Source organism: Saccopteryx bilineata, chromosome 6, assembly GCF_036850765.1.
Source record: "Saccopteryx bilineata isolate mSacBil1 chromosome 6, mSacBil1_pri_phased_curated, whole genome shotgun sequence".
Taxonomy (NCBI): domain Eukaryota; kingdom Metazoa; phylum Chordata; class Mammalia; order Chiroptera; family Emballonuridae; genus Saccopteryx; species Saccopteryx bilineata.
Genome location: NC_089495.1, coordinates 23439884 through 23459049, shown reverse-complemented (window position 1 = coordinate 23459049; position 19166 = coordinate 23439884). Strand labels below are relative to the sequence as shown.

The following is a 19166-nucleotide window of genomic DNA, read 5'->3' as shown; positions in this document are numbered from 1 at the left end:
GAATACTGCTCAGGCATAAGAAAAGATGAAATAGTGCCATTTGCAAAAACAGGGATGGATCTGGAGAATATCATGCTAAGAGAAATAAGTCAGATGGAAAAAAGCCAAGAACCATATGATTTCACTCATACATGGGATGTGACACTGAAAACAGCAAATAAATAAACAAGACAAACAAAAACTCAGATACAGACAACAGATGGCGGTTGCCAGAGGGGAGGCAGGTTATTAAGGAGGGGAGGTCGTTATGGGGGTCAAATATCTGTGACGGAAGATGATTTGAGTTTGGGTGGTGAACACACAATGCATATACCGATGATGTATTATAGAATTGTACACTTGAAACCTATATAACCTTATTAACCAGTGTTACCCCAAATAATTAAATTTTTAGAAAGGTGGAGTCGATTGAGTTTTCCTTCTACAACCAGCTCCTCTTCTAGGGTACACTGAGTGGTTACCCATTCAATCAAGTCTGAATTTCTTCACCCTTAAGGCAGTTTTTTTTTAAAGTTTCCAATGTACTTTATTCAGTCATGCCATATTTTATTTATTTATTTATTTATTTATTTATTTATTTATTTATTTGGTATTTTTCTGAAGCTGGAAACGGGGAGAGACAGTCAGACAGACTCCCGCATGCGCCCGACCGGGATCCACCCGGCTCGCCCACCAGGGAGTGACGCTCTGCCCACCAGGGGGTGATGCTCTGCCCCTCTGGGGCGTGGCTCTGTTGCGACCAGAGCCATTCTAGCGCCTGGGGCAGAGGCCAAGGAGCCATCCCTAGCGCCCGGGCCATCTTTGCTCCAATGGATCCTTGGCTGCGGGAGGGGAAGAGAGAGACAGAGAGGAAGGAGAGGGGGAGGGGCAGAAAAGCAAATGGGCGCTTCTCTTGTGTGCCCTGGCCGGAATCGAACCCGGGACTTCTGCACGCCAGGTCAATGCTCTACCACTGAGCTAACCGGCCAGGGCCAAAGTCAGTCATGCCATATTTTAATGGGTACACAGTGCTTTCACTTGACATCAGTTATAAGTTGGTTTGTTTGTTTTGTTTTTTTGCATTTTTCTGAAGCTGGAAACAGGGAGAGACAGTCAGACAGACTCCCGCATGCGCCCGACCGGGATCCACCCGGCACGCCCACCAGGGGGCGACGCTCTGCCCACCAGGGGGCGATGCTCTGCCCATCCTGGGCGTCGCCATGTTGCGACCAGAGCCACTCTAGCGCCTGGGGCAGAGGCCACAGAGCCATCCCCAGCGCCCGGGCCATCTTTGCTCCAATGGAGCCCTGGCTGCGGGAGGGGAAGAGAGAGACAGAGAGGAAGGCGCGGCGGAGGGGTGGAGAAGCAAATGGGCGCTTCTCCTATGTGCCCTGGCCGTGAATCGAACCCGGGTCCTCCGCACGCTAGGCCGACGCTCTACCGCTGAGCCAACCGGCCAGGGCCCTATAAGTTGGTTTAAGAGAATTCATTATTCCACCAGCTGGGATGATTACTGATCTCTCCATTCCTTTGGGGTGACTCTGCCAACAGGGGACAGGTTCCATTCTATTCCAGTTTGTGTTGCTGTTTATGTCTATATGTCTGTCCATGGAAGAACACAGTGGCTCCACCAGCTAATACAGAATTACCATGTTTGTCATGGAAATCAGATATCCGTTTCTGGTGGATCTGCCGTGCTCTTGTTTTTTGAACTCTTCACACTTTGGCCAATGGAAACGTCGTGAAGCTGAAGACGGAAGTGCAGCGTCCGCAGCCACTGGCTTGTTGGAACTTTGCGTCAAGTGCCCTTGCAAGGAACCTTGGGAAAATGGATCGCTAGGCAGTTTCAATCAATCTTTTTCTTACCCCAGGTTTTAAAAGTTATTAATTTTAGAATGTGAACAAAATGAAATAAACAGGGCCTGACCTGTGGTGGCGCAGTAGATAAAGTGTCGACCTGGAAATGCTGAGGTTGCCAGTTCAAAACCCTGGGCTTGCCTGGTCAAGGCACATATGGGAGTTGATGCTTCCAGCTCCTCCCCACCTTCTCTCTCTGTCTCTCTCTCTCCTCTCTAAAATGAATAAATAAAATTAAAAAACAAAAATGAAATAAACCGGTGTAAACAAAAGTTTGCATATAAACATATCACAGCTTGTTTACAAGGGCCATTGGGAGGAATTTCTCCCTAGTCTAATGGGCATGAGTAATTATTTTCTTAACTAGTTTTTACATGAAAATTCACAAGTATTTGTTCTTTCCTTTGTCTATGGGCTTCTAGAAAACAGAGAGTCAAATTTGTAATCTATTTCTAGTAAGTCTGTTTATAAGATTTCATAGAACAGATGAATCTGACTGCTTAATTCATCATTGTCCTTTGGTCCTGAAGAATAATGTAGATTTCTGATAGAGGTTTTCTCAGAGGGGATATTCTGGGTTTTTACCCAGGATACTCCATAGTATCCTGAAGGGTCCTAGACATCCTGGAGGACAACTGCTCAGAGGGGTCAGTTGTTCTTACTCAGCTGCTGTTTCCCTCCGATGGCTTCCCGCTGGGGTCTGTGCCAGCTCAGGCTTCTGCCAGCTCCGGCCCCGGACCAGCTGTGCACAACCCTCCCTGCCTCCTGCTTTTCTTGAGAAAATGCTGATGAGTAAAATTCTCTGCCTCATTGCAGAAGAGAAATAATGTTCGTATGTTCTCCAAGTCTATACAAGAAAAAAGAAAATAACTGTAGATTGTGACTTAAAACTCAAGGAAGTCTCTTTTCTTGGTGGATGCTTGGGGTTCATTTCTTGCAGGTCTGTTTGATGGTTTGAGTCTAACGTTATTAAATGTTTTTTATTTTTATTTTTTTTCCTAGGTGAATGTCGGATGTGTACCCAAAAAGGTAGAATTTTTATTTCTTATTCCTTCCACATTACTTTTATATGTTTGGTAAATCATGATTAGAATAAGGTTGTTTCCAAATGTTTCACTTAAAATTCTTTATGCAAAAAATAAGTGATTAAAAAGGGGTTAAACAATAGGTTAGTTTTTTGTTTTTGTTTTTTTAATACCGCCTATTAAGAAGGCTGGAGACAGGCAGTTTCTGAGAGTGGCTTAGAGTGTGAGGATATCTGAAAGAGCCTGGTTTCTCTCCGTCTTTCCCTTCTGGTAATCCTACGTGTATAGTCAACAGTAACCCCGGCCTCACGGGCACAGGACGGCTCTGGAGCCCTGGGCCGGATGTCCTCACCCAGCACTGTGGATTCAGATTGCGTTAGGTTCTCTTTGCCAGGACTGAGCTGTCCCTGCAGGGGTACCTGGGGAAGGGAGGTGCTCCTGGGAAGGTAGCCGCAGAAATAATGAGCTCCTAGACACTAAGTGCATCATGTGTGCAAAATAAATTCATCCTGGACCTGTGCCATGCGGCAAGTTTTTACCACGTGGTGACAAAGTGGAAAAAGTTCCTGTGCAAGCATAAGGGGGGAGGTCACCAGGAATGGAACACAGTGTCTGGTCTCAGACCCATGGTCAAGGACCAGCAGAACATCTCTAGTCATGGCATAGAAGAAAAGGACCAGATAACTTTTTATCATTAGGGAGATCCATCCAGGAAATAAAAAGTTTATATCCAACTCTCAGCCCAAATGCTAATATGACCAAGACCGAGCGGGTGATGGTGGCGGATGGATGGATGCTCCTCCCACACCTGGCTCTAGTTTACCTGGAATCCTAGGGTGATGGGCAGAGGGTGGGATGTTGGCTCCAGCCATCTGGTCTTTCCCCTGCTCCTGTACATCCCTGAATCAGTTTTTCCTAGGGAGACTGAACTGTTTTTCTCCGGGAAAGACATGTCAAGATTGTCATAGGTTTTTTGTTTGTTCATTTTGTTGATGGGAGTTTTTGTTTTTAAACTCAGAAATCGATTTCTCTATACATTGTCCATGTTAAAATCATGCATCATGTGACTTTGGGTATCTTATGAAACGATATGTTGACTTATTAGTTAAGAGTAAGATTATTTCTGGGCCTAGTAATTAGGACAGGATAGTTTTTCTCATTAGGGAGACCCCCAAGTGGCAAACCAGATTCTTGAATGACATTTTCTTAAGTATTTCCCTCCAATTCTGTAGCCTCGTGGGGTGTCTTTACCACTGTAGTGATTGTTAGTCCTAATAGCTGTAGTCGGGTCAGGTCACATTGAATGAACTCATCCTGACCTGTGACAAAGAGGAAGAAATGGCAGCTCTTATTTCCAAAGCTGCCGCTTGCCTGTACTTGCAAATAATTTTACTCCTCATTTGAATTTACTTTCAAAACATGTTATAATCCTAAATTTACAGCCTTTTGTTGGTGAGATTACACTTTAACTTGACAGTGTTTTGTATACAGTACAAGCAAATAGCCTGATCTCATCAGTGACACATGCCTGAGTTTAATACTTGACAGTTTCTGGAATCTTATTTCCTGGTATCGGTAGATTTTCTTTTCTTTTTTTTTTTACTTTTCTGTTAGGGAAATTTTTTTTTCCTGTGGGACATTTTCCCTCGTTTTCTTTTCTTTCCTTTTGTCCTAAATTTTAGAATTTGTTCTACATTAGAATCATGCAATTATGGCTATATGGATTATGTAAATTAGTTATAATTTGGTTTTTATGTAGTTTAAACCAATTATGGTAGTAAATCTGCTATTGATTGATGCTACCTCATTACTTTAAAATACCGCCTGGACTGATACTGCATAGTGAATTGAATTTGAATATTTCACTTACCCTTCTATTCACATGTACTAAGCATTTACCTTATATTTTTGTAGGGCTCTGTGGATTTAAAAATGCTTTTCAATTCTTGAAGATCAGTTGGTAATTACCTCTTGTTTTCTAGGCCAGACTGGAGCCTAGAGCCACTGCCCTACACAAGGGTGGGAGGAACTGCTTCTTGGATTCGGGCTCAGCCCGAAAGCCAGTGCAGTTCGAGAGGCACCTCTCTAGAGGGTTAGATGCGAAAGCATTGTACGTACTACAGATTGGAAGTAAATATGTCACTTCAGGCTAATATGAGGAATAGAGGTGTTTCCTAAAATAACTATTTGTAGTATTGATAAGTCTTCCGTATGCATTGCTTAAGATAAAGAATCTAGCGGAGAGAATGGTTCATTCTATATTACATGCATTTTGCTTCAGTAAAAGAAACAGAATCCAGCAGAGCCATCAATATAGTCAACTTTAGGCATAAAGGGAGCAAGGTGCAAAGAAGGAATCTAAGACTTGTCAAAAGTAGAGCTAGGACTTGTCTGACCAAGAAATGGTAGTTTGGCTGTCACCTAGAATTCGGGATGCCAGTTCGAATTCAGTTATCACGGTGATCAGTTGGCATTGGAAAGCTTTTGCAGACCACAGGCTGCATTCCACAGAAGATGCACTGAACCTGAGATCCAGGTGTCTGATTACATACCCTCTTTTGAGGGCTGGTTCATGAATACACAATAGGAATTCATTCTCTTAACAGTTTTAAATCCTCAACTTTACCTATAGCTTTCTTCTAAATCATTGTACTGTAAACTTACAGATGTGATCTCATTTCCTGGAACTCATCACAAATGTCAGGGCTTAAAGAAATGTCAATAGGAGGACTAGAGGTCTTATACTGTTCTGCTGTTACAGAGTTCATAGACTAGGAAATTTAATTGTAGAAGTAATTCTTCCCAACGTTTCAGAAGCCTCCTTGTAAAATCTGTCTGGTCATATTTCTGAACTTCCTCTTTTAAAATGTTCGGTTTTGTTTTTAATTTAAAGGCCAGGATTAGTACCTGCTATTACATAGTTACCTTTCATTTACGATTTCTGTTTTCCCTCTGGGTTCACATACTGCTCTTCCGGGTAATTTTTTTTTACAGGTAATGTGGAACACAGCTGTCCACTCTGAATTCATGCACGATCATGTCGATTATGGCTTTCAAACTTGTGATAGTAAATTCAATTGGCGGTAAGTGTTGATTCTCAGAGGGTTCTTTTTACAAATAGAAATACATATATTTTTAATAGACTTTATTTATTGATTTTACCGAGAGAGGATGGGGCAAGTGAGACATATCAAAGTATAGTTGCCTCCCTTTAGTTGTTCATTGCTTGCTTGTTGTATGTGCCTTGACTGGGCAATCTTAGGGTCTCAAACCAGTGACCTTAGCATTCTAGGTCGTCGCTCTATCCCCTGTGCCACCACAGGCTGGGCACAACTATAAACATTTTCCTTTCATAATTCAGTGTTTCATAAGGGGGTTGTATTGAGGTAATACATATATAACAAACTTTTTGTGGTAATGGATAGGCCCATGGCCTTGATTACAGTGATGGTTTCACAGTTGTATACTTACCTCTAAATTCACCACATTGTATACATTCAGTTTGTACATATATAATCACACAACATAAAATTCCATCCATTTTTAAGTTATTTATTAATTTTAAATTGTTTCAGTGACCTTAAGTCTCTTCAGAGTGTTGGGCAACCTTTACCCTATCCATTTCTAGAACCTTTCCACCACCGGGCAGAAATAATGTTGTTCAGTGATCTCCCCTCCTTCCGGGCCCTGGCATCTCTAATCTACTTTCCGTCTCTCTGAAATTGCCTGATCTAGGTACTTTCTACAATATTTGGCCTTTTGTGCCTGGCTTACTTCCCTTAGCACAATGTTTTCAGAGTTCGTCCTGGTGCCATGGGTCAGAACCTCAGTCCTTTTAAAGGCTGAATGATACTCTTTTTCTTTTTTTTTCCCCCCTGAATGATATTCTTTTATATTTGCAGACCATATTTTGTTTCTCTGTTCATTTTTCAATGGACTTTTGGTTTTCTTCCACCTTTTGTTTATTGTGAATAATCATGTGATAAACACTGGTCCACAAGTTCATGCTTTCAGTCATTTTGGGTCCATACCTGCAAGTGGGATTGCTGGGTCATGTGGCAGTTTTGTGTTTAATTTTTTTTAAGGAGCTGCCATTAACTTTTTGAAGCCATTGAATTTTTAAAAATGTTTAGCAAATTTATTTATTTATGGTAAAAGAGAGAGACAGACAGACAGGAAGGGGGAGAGATAAGCATGAACTCGTAGTTGCGTTACTTTTAGTTGTTCATTGATTGCTTTCTCATATGTGCCTTGACTGGAGCGCTCCAACCAAGCCAAGGACCCCTTGCTCAAGCCAGTGACCTTGGGCTTCAAGCCAATGACTTTGGGCTTCCAGCCAGTGACCCTGGGGTCATGTCTATGATCCCACGCTCAAGCCGGCAACCTGGGTCCTCAGCATCCCAGGGCAACACTATCCACTGTGCCACCGCCGATCAGACACAGATTCATTCATTTATTCAACAAACATTGAGTGGCAAATGTACTTTGCAGCTTACTTATTCTCTTAGATGCAATTGAGTAGTTCCAATAAGCTCTTAATGCTACCGTATTAGGCATTGTGCCAACGCAGCTCTTTGTCTTCTCTGCAAAGGAAAACTTAATTTACATACCGTAGATCCCAACTGAATATTCTCTAAGACTAGAATCGGGGTGCTCCGCCTATGGGAAAACAAGTGCACACGGGGAGGGGTGCCTGGCTGTCTTTAAGACGCTGACTCATGGTGTTTGTGCTGACAGTCTGTGATCCTCTGTTTAGGGATAGATGCCCTAGCGACTAACTGAAAGGGGAGAATCCTCTTTCTCAGTACTGACTCAGGTTTCACTGCAGGGTTATAAAGGAAAAGCGGGATGCCTATGTGAGCCGCCTGAACACCATCTATCAAAATAACCTAACCAAGGTGAGTGTGCTGGGTTTTGACCTTAGAGAAGTTGCCGTGCCCTGCTGGCGCATGCCAACAGTGGGTCTGGCCGTAAGCGTCTCTTATTGTTTCTGTTACTTCTTTTATGATTAATGATTCTGAGGTTGACCTGTCAGAGAAAAGTCTCTGACTCTGTAGGTGGGTTTCTTTTCTGCAGAGTGGGCAGTGTGTGCCTGGTCTCACCTGGTGGCTGAGCCTTGAGTAGGTCTGGCCCCCACTTCATTCCAGAAGTCAAGCACGTAAGAGACCGATTATGCCAGTGAATGAATTAAACTATTATCTGTATTATTGCCACTTGACTCTTACATCTTTTTGTGTAGCAACCTCTAGGAAGTTAATACCTGCTGAAAGAAGGTTTTTCAGGAGGCTTATGACTTTAGGCGTTGGTCTTGATTCAGCCTGGTTAAGCAGAGCACATGCAGAGTGGGCCTGGAGGAGTGATTGGAAAAGAGCCAGTAACTCACTCCAGAGTGGGCCTGGAGGAGTGATTGGAAAAGAGCCAGTAACTCACTCCAGAGCGGGCCTGGAGGAGTGATTGGAAAAGAGCCAGTAACTCACTCCAGAGCGGGCCTGGAGGAGTGATTGGAAAAGAGCCAGTAACTCACTCCAGAGCGGGCCTGGAGGAGTGATTGGAAAAGAGTAACTCACTCTGGGCCCTGGCCGGTTGGCTCAGCGGTAGAGCGTCGGCCTAGCTTGCGGAGGACCCGGGTTCGATTCCCGGCCAGGGCACATAGGAGAAGCGCCCATTTGCTTCTCCACCCCTCCGCAGCGCTTTCCTCTCTGTCTCTCTCTTCCCCTCCCGCAGCCGAGACTCCATTGGAGCAAAGATGGCCCGGGCGCTGGGGATGGCTCTGTGGCCTCTGCCTCAGGCGCTAGAGTGGCTCTGCTCGCAATATGGCGATGCCCAGGATGGGCAGAGCATCGCCCCCTGGGGGGCAGAGCACCGCCCCTGGTGGGCGTGCCGGGTGGATCCCGGTCGGGCGCATGCAGGAGTCTGTCTGACTGTCTCTCCCTGTTTCCAGCTTCAGAAAAAATGAAAGAAAAAAAAAAAATAAATTTGGCAGAATTTGGATTGTAAAAATTTAGAATTAAATAAAAAAAAAAAAAAAAAAGAGTAACTCATTCTGGAGTGGGCCTGGAGGAGTGATTGGAAAAGAGCCAGTAACTCACTCCAGAGCCGAGCGTGTTCTAAAATGTTGAAGCGTTCTCTTCCGTGATCCTGCTTGCACGCTCCATTACCCCTGTAAACTGCCCAGATTGCGTGCGAATCCATGTCTCATAGCTGGCCTGAGCTCGCTGGCAATCTCGTCTCCAGATTGAGGCTCCCCAGATGGAGGCCCTGGCACAGTAAGAGTGAACTGAACGGGAGTCTGGGTTCTCCACGCCTCTAGCATAGAAACTTCCCCGATACGTAATTTGGTGGTATTCTGCCCTTTCTGTTTAGGACAGCAGAAGCACTGCATTCCCTGCCTTGGCCAGAGTGTCTTCTGCCTCTACGCCCTTGGCTTTCATCCTGTTGTCTTTCTCAGCCCTCCGCCCTTCCAGACGTCATTCTTTAGTGTTTTCACAGCAAGTGAGGAAGATGTTCTCCTTCAGCTCTTGGGGACCGAGATAGAATCTTTTTCCTTCTGAGGGTGACTTGCATATATTTTTTTGGTCTCCGGGTTTTGAGCCAAAATAGCACCATTGTTTCTTATTTGTGCACTTCAGCATCGAATGGTAATCCCTACCTAAGTATCAAATCACAGAAGTCCTGTAGAAACTTGAGCATTGAGAGTTGTCTGGGCCTCAGCAAACCCAAAATTGAAATCCCGAGTAGAGACATAAGCTCTGACAAGTTGCAGCGGATGTTTTTGATTTATCTAAGAACAGGCTCATGGCAGGCATGGTTCCTTCTCCAGGCCCATATAGACATCATACCAGGCCACGCAGCGTTCACGGGCGATCCCAGGCCCACAGTGGAGGTCAATGGGCAAAAGTACACTGCTCCTCACATCCTGATCGCAACAGGCGGCGTGCCCTCATTCCCGCAGGACAGCCAGATCCCGGGTGAGTCTTCCGAAGGCTGCTGCTTGTTCCTAACAGCCAGCGGGAGGTTATTGGAGGCCGAAGCAGAGCCTGCGAAGAGTCTGCTCTCGAAAGCTGAGAACATTTTAGTTCCACGGAGAGACCTGATAATTATTTAGTCATCACTGCTCTTATTTCTAGAGAGGAAATAAAAAATATTGACTCAGGGAAGACTCGGTTGGCAGCTTCCTAAGGGAGGACTTAAAAAAACTGGTCACCCAGAGAGTCTAATGGCTGAGGAAGTGTTGGGTCTTGCATAAAATGATTATTTTCTAAGAGAAAGCTCGGTCTGTGTGATCTAAATTACATTTTCCTACAGGTGCCCAGCTAGGAATAACCAGTGATGGATTTTTTCAGCTGGAAGAACTGCCGAGGTAAGCTGGTGTCCTTCCTGGCCTCGGCATCCACTCTCCCTCAGCCTCTCCTGCTGACGTTTCTCCCCCTCCGCTCGGGCCATTAAATGAAGGCATTTCCTGAATTCTGCCTGCCTGCCTCTTGTCTTCTTATGACCTTGGGCATCTCATTCACTCGGACCCTCATTAAGTGGCTCAGATCTTTCCTGCCTTTGGTCAGAGGCCATTGCAGAAATTTTAGAACCACAATCAAACACAGGATGGTTTTGAAGAATAGATAGGAAACTATCTTCTGTCTTTAACTTGAAACAGCATTGACTGGTGATGTATCTCAAATAATTGGATTCTGACTTTCAAGGCTCTGTCAGTCTCACAAAATTTCAGATTTTCTGAAATTGTTCTTTGTGTGTGTTTGCCCAAATAACCTTAGTAAACTTCTGTTGTGGGCTTAGATACACAGAGAGAATAAGAGAATGAGGAAGATCGTTTCTCTAATTTGAAGCTGCCGCCAGTTGCAGGCTTTCTAGGTTAGACGGATCTTCCCTTCTCTCAGGAAAAGACACGATACCCAGGCCCTGGAGCAGGGACTCTGTGTAGCCCAGGACTTGCTCTCCTCAGTAACACTGGGGAGTCAGTATTGCTCAACTCTGCCGCTGCCTTAGCGGGCGCTGCCAACCCAATTTGAGATCTTAATCCTATGCTTTTATAAAGGCCCTCATGGAGGATAGCTAATAATGCATGCCGCTGTGCCCACACCGTTTTTGCCCCTCAGGCGTGTATCTCGTAAACTCTCAGTGTCCCCATGAGACTTGCAGCCAGGGGAGCAGGGGCAGTGACAGCTCGTCCGGGCTGACCCCCCGAACCTGTCTCCAAGCCCCCTTTTCTCCGACCCTCCAGGGAGCCAGAGCAGCCCACCCAGGCTCTCCTGTTGCTTCTTCTATCCTAAGCCCTTGCTTGGTTTCACTGTCCCCAGCGTTCATAAACATACTCTCAAAATAGAACATTTTTATGCCCACACCTTTACCTTAATTCACCTGGAGCCACAGTTAATACAGGACCTTTGCAGCTCGTTGCTGCAGTGGAAATGTCCTGTTAAGATAGGCTAACCGGGCAACCTTTTGAGTCTGAGAAAAGCAAGTAGTCTTTTTCGATTTGCTGCCTGCAGGGCACGGAAACGTGTTAGGGAACAGCCTTTCTTCCCTCGTGATCCACCCTGTACTCTTTGGTTTTAGAGTTGGATGTATGACATGTGTTGTCATGTCTTGTCTTGCTTAGATGATATAATTCAATCTGGACCCGCCTTCAAAGACGTTTTATTATATAGACATCTGTCCATTAAATATTTTAAAAATAATGTCTTAGATTTGCGTTGCTAGCAATAAAGGAATCCAAGTGAATTAATTCCAGTTGGACCAGTGTCAATTTAATTTTGACAGTTGTGCCATGGTTATGTAAGATGCTAACCTTCAGAAAAACTGAGCAGAGGTGTACAAGACACCTCTGTACTAGCCCCTCAGCTGTTCTGTAAATCTGACATTATTCCAGAACAGGTGTACGTCACGATATTAACCCCTGCTTTCCCGTTAGCCGCAGCGTCATTGTTGGTGCTGGGTACATTGCCGTGGAGATAGCTGGGATCCTCTCTGCTCTGGGGTCTAGGACATCACTCCTGATACGACATGATAAGGTAATTCTATCCTTTTACCTTCTCTTTCCTTGCTGTTAATCTTTTTTTTTTTTACAAAGAGAGTGAATCAGAGAGAGGGATAGACAGGGACAGACAGACAGGAACGGAGAGAGATGAGAAGCATCAATCATTAGTTTTTCATTGCGTGTTGCAACACCTTAGTTGTTCATTGATTGCTTTCTCATATGTGCCTTGACTGTGGGCCTTCAGCAGACCGAGTAACCCCTTGCTGGAGCCAGCGACCTTGAGTCCAAGCTGGTGAGCTTTTGCTCAAACCAGATGAGCCCGCCCTCAAGCTGGCGACCTCGGGGTCTCGAACCTGGGTCCTCTGCATCCCAGTCCGATGCTCTATCCACTGCGCCACCGCCTGGTCAGGCGATGCTGTTAATCTTTTAAAAAAATCTACAGTGAGAATTTTCTCTTGTGTTGTCATTCACCAGCAAGGTGCAAAGTCTGTGGAAGTCAATTGCTTTGTTCCACGTGGGGCTGCATAGACGCTATTTGAATTGGGCCATATGCCCTTCCCAGCTGCCAGCTGCTGGTTGATAATAATGATTTTGATTTCATCAAACAGCAACTATTTTCATCATGAAATACTAGATGGAATCAGATGCGATAATAAGGGGACACACAGGCTTAAATATAAGTATTAACTACATTGAACAGAGTCTCAGTTTAATTTATTACTCTGAAATTCAATTTCGTATGCTTAAGTAGTATTAAATTATTAACAGTCAACTAAGTTCTTTGCCCTAAAGGGAAATGTATCGAAAAGATTTGCACACCAGTGTTCATGGTAGCATTAGTCACAGTAGCCAAGAGGTAGAAACAGCCCGCGTGCTCACTGATGAAGGAGTGGATAGACACGAAAGTGGTATATGCAGACAGTGGAGTATTATCAGCCTTATACAGGAACGGCATTTTGACACGTTACAACGTGGATGAACCTTGAGGACATGCTGAATGCTAAGTGAAATAAGTGCAAAAAAGACATGTATTATTTCACTTACATGAGTTAGCTAGGGTAGTCAGACTCAGAGAAACAGCAGAGTGGTGGTTGCTGGGGCAGAGGAGGAAAGGGGGAGTTGTGTCATGGCTACAGCATTGGGAATATACTTAGCATTCTGAAACTGTTCACTTAGAAATGCTTAAGCTGGTAAATTGAATGGTATGCGTTTTTTTACCACACACACAAAAAAAGTAAACAAAGCTCCTAGATCAACTGCTTGAACCTTCTTTTAAGCCCATAAGAGGCTTTGTTAATTCCATTTCGTATATCAGAGATATTATACTATAGAATTCACATGGCTCCTAATTAACTCAAAGTTGTATGATTCTCATATTCATGGAACTTCATAAAGGCAAGCAAAGAATAGCTATTTAACATCTTAAGTAAAAATTACCAAATGATAATGATACTTATTTCTGGGGATTTTAGATAGTAAAATCATTGCTTATTCATGTTAGTACCAAATGCCTGTCAGATCTTACCACTGTACTTAATACTATCCGTTAATCTATCCAGTAACACTGGGTTCCAGAGGTTAATTATATATCTTAGGTTGTTACTAGTTTTACTTGTCTTCAATTGTGTCGTCTTTTGTTTGAAAGAGGCTTGATGATTAGATCTCATTAGAGTCATTGCCTTCTTTAATTAGTTCAGCTGACTGTTAAATCTGCATTATCAATTCCATGATCTCCTTGTGACTATTACCATCTTTGAGGCTGCATACCTTAAAAAGAATTAGGATGGACTTTCACCTATAATGTGTGGGAAAAACTATGGTTTTTTTCACTTTCTTTCCAAAGTCTGCCTTTTGCACTGAGTATCTTCTTCTTCCTCTTCCTCTTCCTCTTCCATCACCCTGATCATTCTATCCCCAGGGTCATTATCACCACCATTATCATCACCAAGTTCTCCATAAATATATTTCCTGGCATATTGCTCTACTCTTGTGATTTTTGAGGTGTGAGCATCACTCTAAGTATATACTGAGCCCTTGCCCTGGCCGGTTGGCTCAGCGGTAGAGCGTCGGCCTAGCGTGCGGAGGACCCGGGTTTGATTCCCGGCCAGGGCACACAGGAGAAGCACCCATTTGCTTCTCCACCCCTCCGCCGTGCTTTCCTCTCTGTCTCTTTCTTCCTCTCCCGCAGCCAAGGCTCCATTGGAGCAAAGATGGCCCGGGCGCTGGGGATGGCTCTGTGGCCTCTGCCTCAGGCGCTAGAGTGGCTCTGGTCGCAACATGGCGACGTCCAGGATGGGCAGAGTGTCGCCCCCTGGTGGGCAGAGCATCGTCCCTGGTGGGTGTGCCGGGTGGATCCCGGTCGGGCGCATGCGGGAGTCTGTCTGACTGTCTCTCCCTGTTTCCAGCTTCAGAAAAAAAAAAAAAAAAAAAAGTATATACTGAGCCCTCATAAAAGCAGTCTCATCAGACATGGCCTCTGTTGTCCAGAAGGAGTTGAACCCTCTCTAGCCCCACTTCATTTCTTCAGATTTCTTCCATTCAAACTGGCCTACTTGCTATTCCCCACCTGTCACCGGGTCCCATCTCCTTAGAGTTGTATGGACTCTTCTATTCAAGGTGCTTTCCTTTCCCAAACCATCCAGATCTTGGTGCAAATGCTACATTCTCCATGGAACCTTCCCTGTTCTCTTCTGTATAATTTCTGTCTCTTATAAACCACCTTTCCTACACATTTTTTAAGTTAATTATTATTCCGTCTTTTATTCCAATACTTTATGTCTTCCACATAGTACAGCTTAATATATATTTATTGATAGAATGACCAGTTGATTTACGATGTTGACCTCAGTTTAGCTTGCAAGGGTTACATGTCTTTCTCCTACCCTGGAAAGGGAACAGAGGTGTCCATATGCATATTTATGTCCTCCCAGCATTTTTCAGTGTAAATTTCACAAAGTAGACACTCATTGCGTGTCTACTAATTTAAAATAATTATAGCATTCTGACAAAGACTAAGTGAATGTTTGCTGCGAAAAAGGTGAAATGAGAATATTGTTACAACACCAATGTTAAAGAATATGTAAGTGCCTTGGAAAATATAACTTACCAATTGACCTGAACTTCCCACCTCTACTTGGTATCTTGAACTCAATTAAGAAAAAAATTACGTGGCCTTGGCTGGTTGGCTCAGCGATAGAGTGTCAGCCCAGTGTGTGGAAGTCCCGGGTTCGATTCCTGGTCAGAGCACACAGGAAAAGCGACCATCTGCTTCTCCCCCCTCCCCCCTTTCTCCCTCTTGCTCTCTTTCCCTCTCTCTCCCCTTTCCCTCTCTCTCCTCCCCTCTTGCAACCATATCTTGAATGGTTCAGTTTAACCCCGGGTGCTGAGGATGGCTCCATGGCCTTGCCTCAGGTGCTGAAATAGCTTGGTTTCCAAGCAACGGAGCACCAACCCCAGATGGGCAGAGCATTTCCCTATAGGGGGCTTGCAGGGTGGATCTGGGTTGGGGTGCATGTGGGAGTCTGTCTGCCTCCCTGTCTCCTGCTTCTCACTTAATTAAAAAAAAGAAATTATGTGTTTCCATAAATATGGAGGGGAGATTAACAAGCCTTGATTCTGAGAATTTGAAGAGGTCCTATTTGTTTATTCCCCATTTAGTGACACTATAAACTGATGTGACAAGTGGCAAGAGTATGTCTTTCTATACCTTTGTTCTCCAATGTCCTTTGCCCCTTCCCAGGGGCTATAGTCCTGTCAGGGATAATGGAGCAGAAATTTTCTGCCCTGATAGGCACACAGTGGTCAGTTCTTAGTGGATCCAGTGCCTTTAAATGGCCTCCAGGATTATGGCGTGGAAGAAGGAAGTGCAAAATGTAATGAGAGAACTTGATCTGGAAAAGCAGGCTGAGCTCAATTTCAAACCTGGCTCTAGAACTTTCTAAGTCTCCATTTCTTGGAGCCTCAGCTTCCTCATCTGAAAAAAAAAAAGGGGGGGATAATGCCATAAGATGATTAGAAGGAGCTGAGGGTAAGTGGATAGATGGGTAGACAGACAGATGTTCTCTAGAACAAGAGCTAGTATTCAAGAAAAGAGACAATGTTTTCAACTTTGTCAGGAACTTTGTTAGGAGTGGATTTCATATTTATATTTTGAGATTTTTTTTTTAACAGTAAAACTTTATTTAGAAAATCACAGGGATGGAAGAAGTGAGCTGGCTGGGCTGCACGGGCTCAGGAAGCAAGTTGCAGAGGCAAAAGAAGGGCCCTTGGAGTTTAGGGGAAAGAGAGAGGCAAAGAAAACTCATCTGGGGGCTGAAGAGGGGGAAAGGGAGGTGTGCTCCAGAGAGAGTGCTGGTTTGAGATCTTAAAATAGGAAGACTAGTATAAAATTTTTTTTCCCCAGCCCTGGCCAGTTGGCTCAGTGGTAGGGTGTCGGCCCAGCATGTGGATGTCCCAGGTTCAATTCCTAGTCAGGGCACACAGGAGAAGGGCCATCTGCTTCTCCACCCCTCCCCCTCTCCTTTCTTTCTCTCTCTCTCTCTCTCTTCTCCCGCAGCCAAGGCTCCATTGGAGTGAAGTTGGCCCAGACCCTTTGGACAGCCCCATGGCCTCCACCTCAGGCGTTAGAATGGCTCCACTGCAATGGAGCAACGCCCCAGACGGGCAGAGCATCGCCCCCTAGTGGGCGTGCCGGGTGGATCCCAGTCGGGTGCATGCAGGAGTCTGCCTCCCTGCTTCTCACTTCAGAAAAATACAAAAAAAAATTTATTTTTTCCCATAATGATGCTATTGGTTTTCTGCGAAATAAGATTTTGCTAGAGAATCTTCCTTGCTAAGAGGGAATGCTGGCCTTGGAAGACTGAATTGGGAAAGAACTTCTGGTTCCTGGACGGGTAGAAAGAGAGACAAGCTAGGGAGGATGGGACCTGGCGAAGGCAGAGGAGGCCTAAAGGCTGCCTGTCTGCCGAACTCGGAAACGGGTTGGTGAAGTCAGCTGTCATGCAGGTTTATTAAAGTAGGTTTATTAAAACCGCGCTCACAATATGGCCATGAAGCTAAGAGGGGGGATGATACTGAAATTTCCCTCCCACGTTTGTAGCATATCTTTAATCAACTTTTTTTCCTTTGCTGCCCCTGTTTGTATACAGGTACTTAGGAATTTTGATTCGATGATCAGTTCCAACTGCACTGAAGAGCTGGAGAACGCTGGCGTGGAGGTCCTGAAGTACTCGCAGGTATGACGGACCCAGGGACGCTTACAGCCCCGGTCCTTGGTCGTGGGTCACACTGGGAGCTTCCGCTCCGCCCATCAGTCTTATAAATACAGACTGCCTGTCTGCCGCAGTCAGGTTATTTATTCCTGTCTATAGCGCACTACCAGTTCTCTTCTTGATTCTAAGATGCTAGTAGTGCTCATTAATGTATTAGTGAAGTCAAGATATAAAAGATTAGAAATCTGCAAGTTGAATTTAGTTTTGTTATAACTAAACCTTTTTTTGTGCTGAGACGGCTTATTGAACATCACTGTTGTTCTGGTTTCTTTTTCAGGAAGTATTATTATGGAGTCTGTTTTTAAGACGCGCCCTCTCAGGGTTTTGCAGATTGGAGAGAATTACAAAGTGTTTTCCTTCTCAGGGAATCACCTAACTTTCAGAATTTTCCCAGTAGCCTGGGAAAAGTGATTGTTTTTCCTCGCAGTTTTGCCTTTCACCATAGGCCTTGTCAACTGACATAATAAGTGTGAATATGCTTTGTGAATGTGAGGTGCTAGATCTGTGGCGGGATCCAAATCAGAATCATTTGGGACCGTCACTAAACTGGCCTTGGGCTCCACTCTCCCGACCTAATTACAGCCCCTGCCCCCTGTCATTCTGGTTAAGAGTGTCCAGGGAGAGCAATGATTGTGCCTTTCCTCTTCCCCACACTCCAGATGTGCAAATCACTGTCCTTAGATCTGTGAGTTAAACTCTTATCACCGTTTTTAAAGATACAGTGTTTGGATACTTTGTTTTTAAACCAAAGCATTAGGAGGGTGATGTGCGCTGACATTTCTGGCCATTGGCTGGATGATTTGGGGCAACTGAGAAACAGTTTGGCTTCTGGGAGTGCTGGTGTTGGTGGCCTTGGGATGGAAGTAAATGTGTCCGCACATAGGATTCATGTGTGGGATTCAGTGGGGAGGTTTTAAATGTTAGGAATTTTAGTTTCCCGTCTGCTTTTCTTTCTTCCTCCCTCCTGCACAGTTAACACATTTATTTATATGCCAATAGGTCAGGGAGGTGAGAAAGACTTCCTCGGGCTTGGAACTCGATGTGGTTGCCTCAGTTCCTCATAGAAAGCCCACCTTGACCACGATTCCAGATGTTGACTGTCTACTCTGGGCCATTGGGCGGGTCCCAAATTCCTGGGGCCTGAATTTAAACAAAGTGGTAAGCTGATTTACTCTGCCCAACACTTCCTTGAGTCTCTTAGTAGCCTTGTGTTCCCCCTACTCACCCAGACCCTCAAAACTTCAGTGGGTTCTATTAGATTTTTTTCTTTTTATTCCTTCATCTAGTTTGTTACCAGATCCCATTGCTGCTGCTTTGAACTGAAAAGATTTTCCTTTTTAGTGTCATCACCCTAGGTCAGGTCCCTGCCACCTCTAGGCTCGATTGCCAACTATTTTCTGACTAGTTTCTTTCTTTTTTTTTTTTTTTTTTACTTATTTATTTTAATAAGAAAAGGGAGAGAGAGAGAGGAACATCCATCTGCCCCTGTACGTGCCCTGGATGTGCCCTGTATGTGCCCTGTATGTGTCCTGTATGTGCCGGGTGATACAACCGGCAGCCTCTGTGCTTCCATACGATGCTCTCGCTATCTGAGCTAACAGGGCATGGCTAGCCTCTTTCTTAAGATTACCTTTTTACTCTGATACTTGTCTCTTTAAAGCCCTGTAATTATTTCTTATTGTCTGTACCTCTAATCTCAATAGCTGGGTGTGTAAATTGTCTGGACCTTGTGGCACTGGGGGGTGGGAACAGATATGATGCTGATCTACCAGTGTTACAATTAGCTTTCTTTTAAGTGAGAGGAGGGGAGATAGAAAGACAGACTTCTCCCACCGGATGCCCCCACCGGGATCCACCCAGCAACCCCCATCTGGGGCCAATGCCCAAATCATCCGAGCCATTCTCAGTGCCCGGGCTGATGCTCGACCCAGTTGAGTCACTGGCTATGAAAGTAAAGAAAGAGACCGGGGAGAGGGAGAGGAAAAGAAACAGATGGTTGCTTCTCAAGTGTGCTCTGGCCAGGGAGTTAACTAGGGACTTCTG

General features: G+C 44.7%; 1 protein-coding gene across 1 annotated transcript in view; it reads left to right on the top strand.

Annotated features, from left to right (window-relative positions):
- The window catches only part of GSR (glutathione-disulfide reductase), a 44217-nt gene that overhangs the window by 14579 nt on the left and 10472 nt on the right, over window positions 1-19166 (top strand). Inside the window, exons 2-9 of the mRNA XM_066236186.1 lie at window positions 2839-2865; window positions 5856-5944; window positions 7690-7759; window positions 9682-9829; window positions 10167-10221; window positions 11788-11887; window positions 17001-17087; window positions 18123-18281. Coding sequence (XP_066092283.1) covers window positions 2839-2865; window positions 5856-5944; window positions 7690-7759; window positions 9682-9829; window positions 10167-10221; window positions 11788-11887; window positions 17001-17087; window positions 18123-18281 — 735 coding nt within the window. The remainder of the gene's footprint in view (window positions 1-2838; window positions 2866-5855; window positions 5945-7689; window positions 7760-9681; window positions 9830-10166; window positions 10222-11787; window positions 11888-17000; window positions 17088-18122; window positions 18282-19166) is intronic.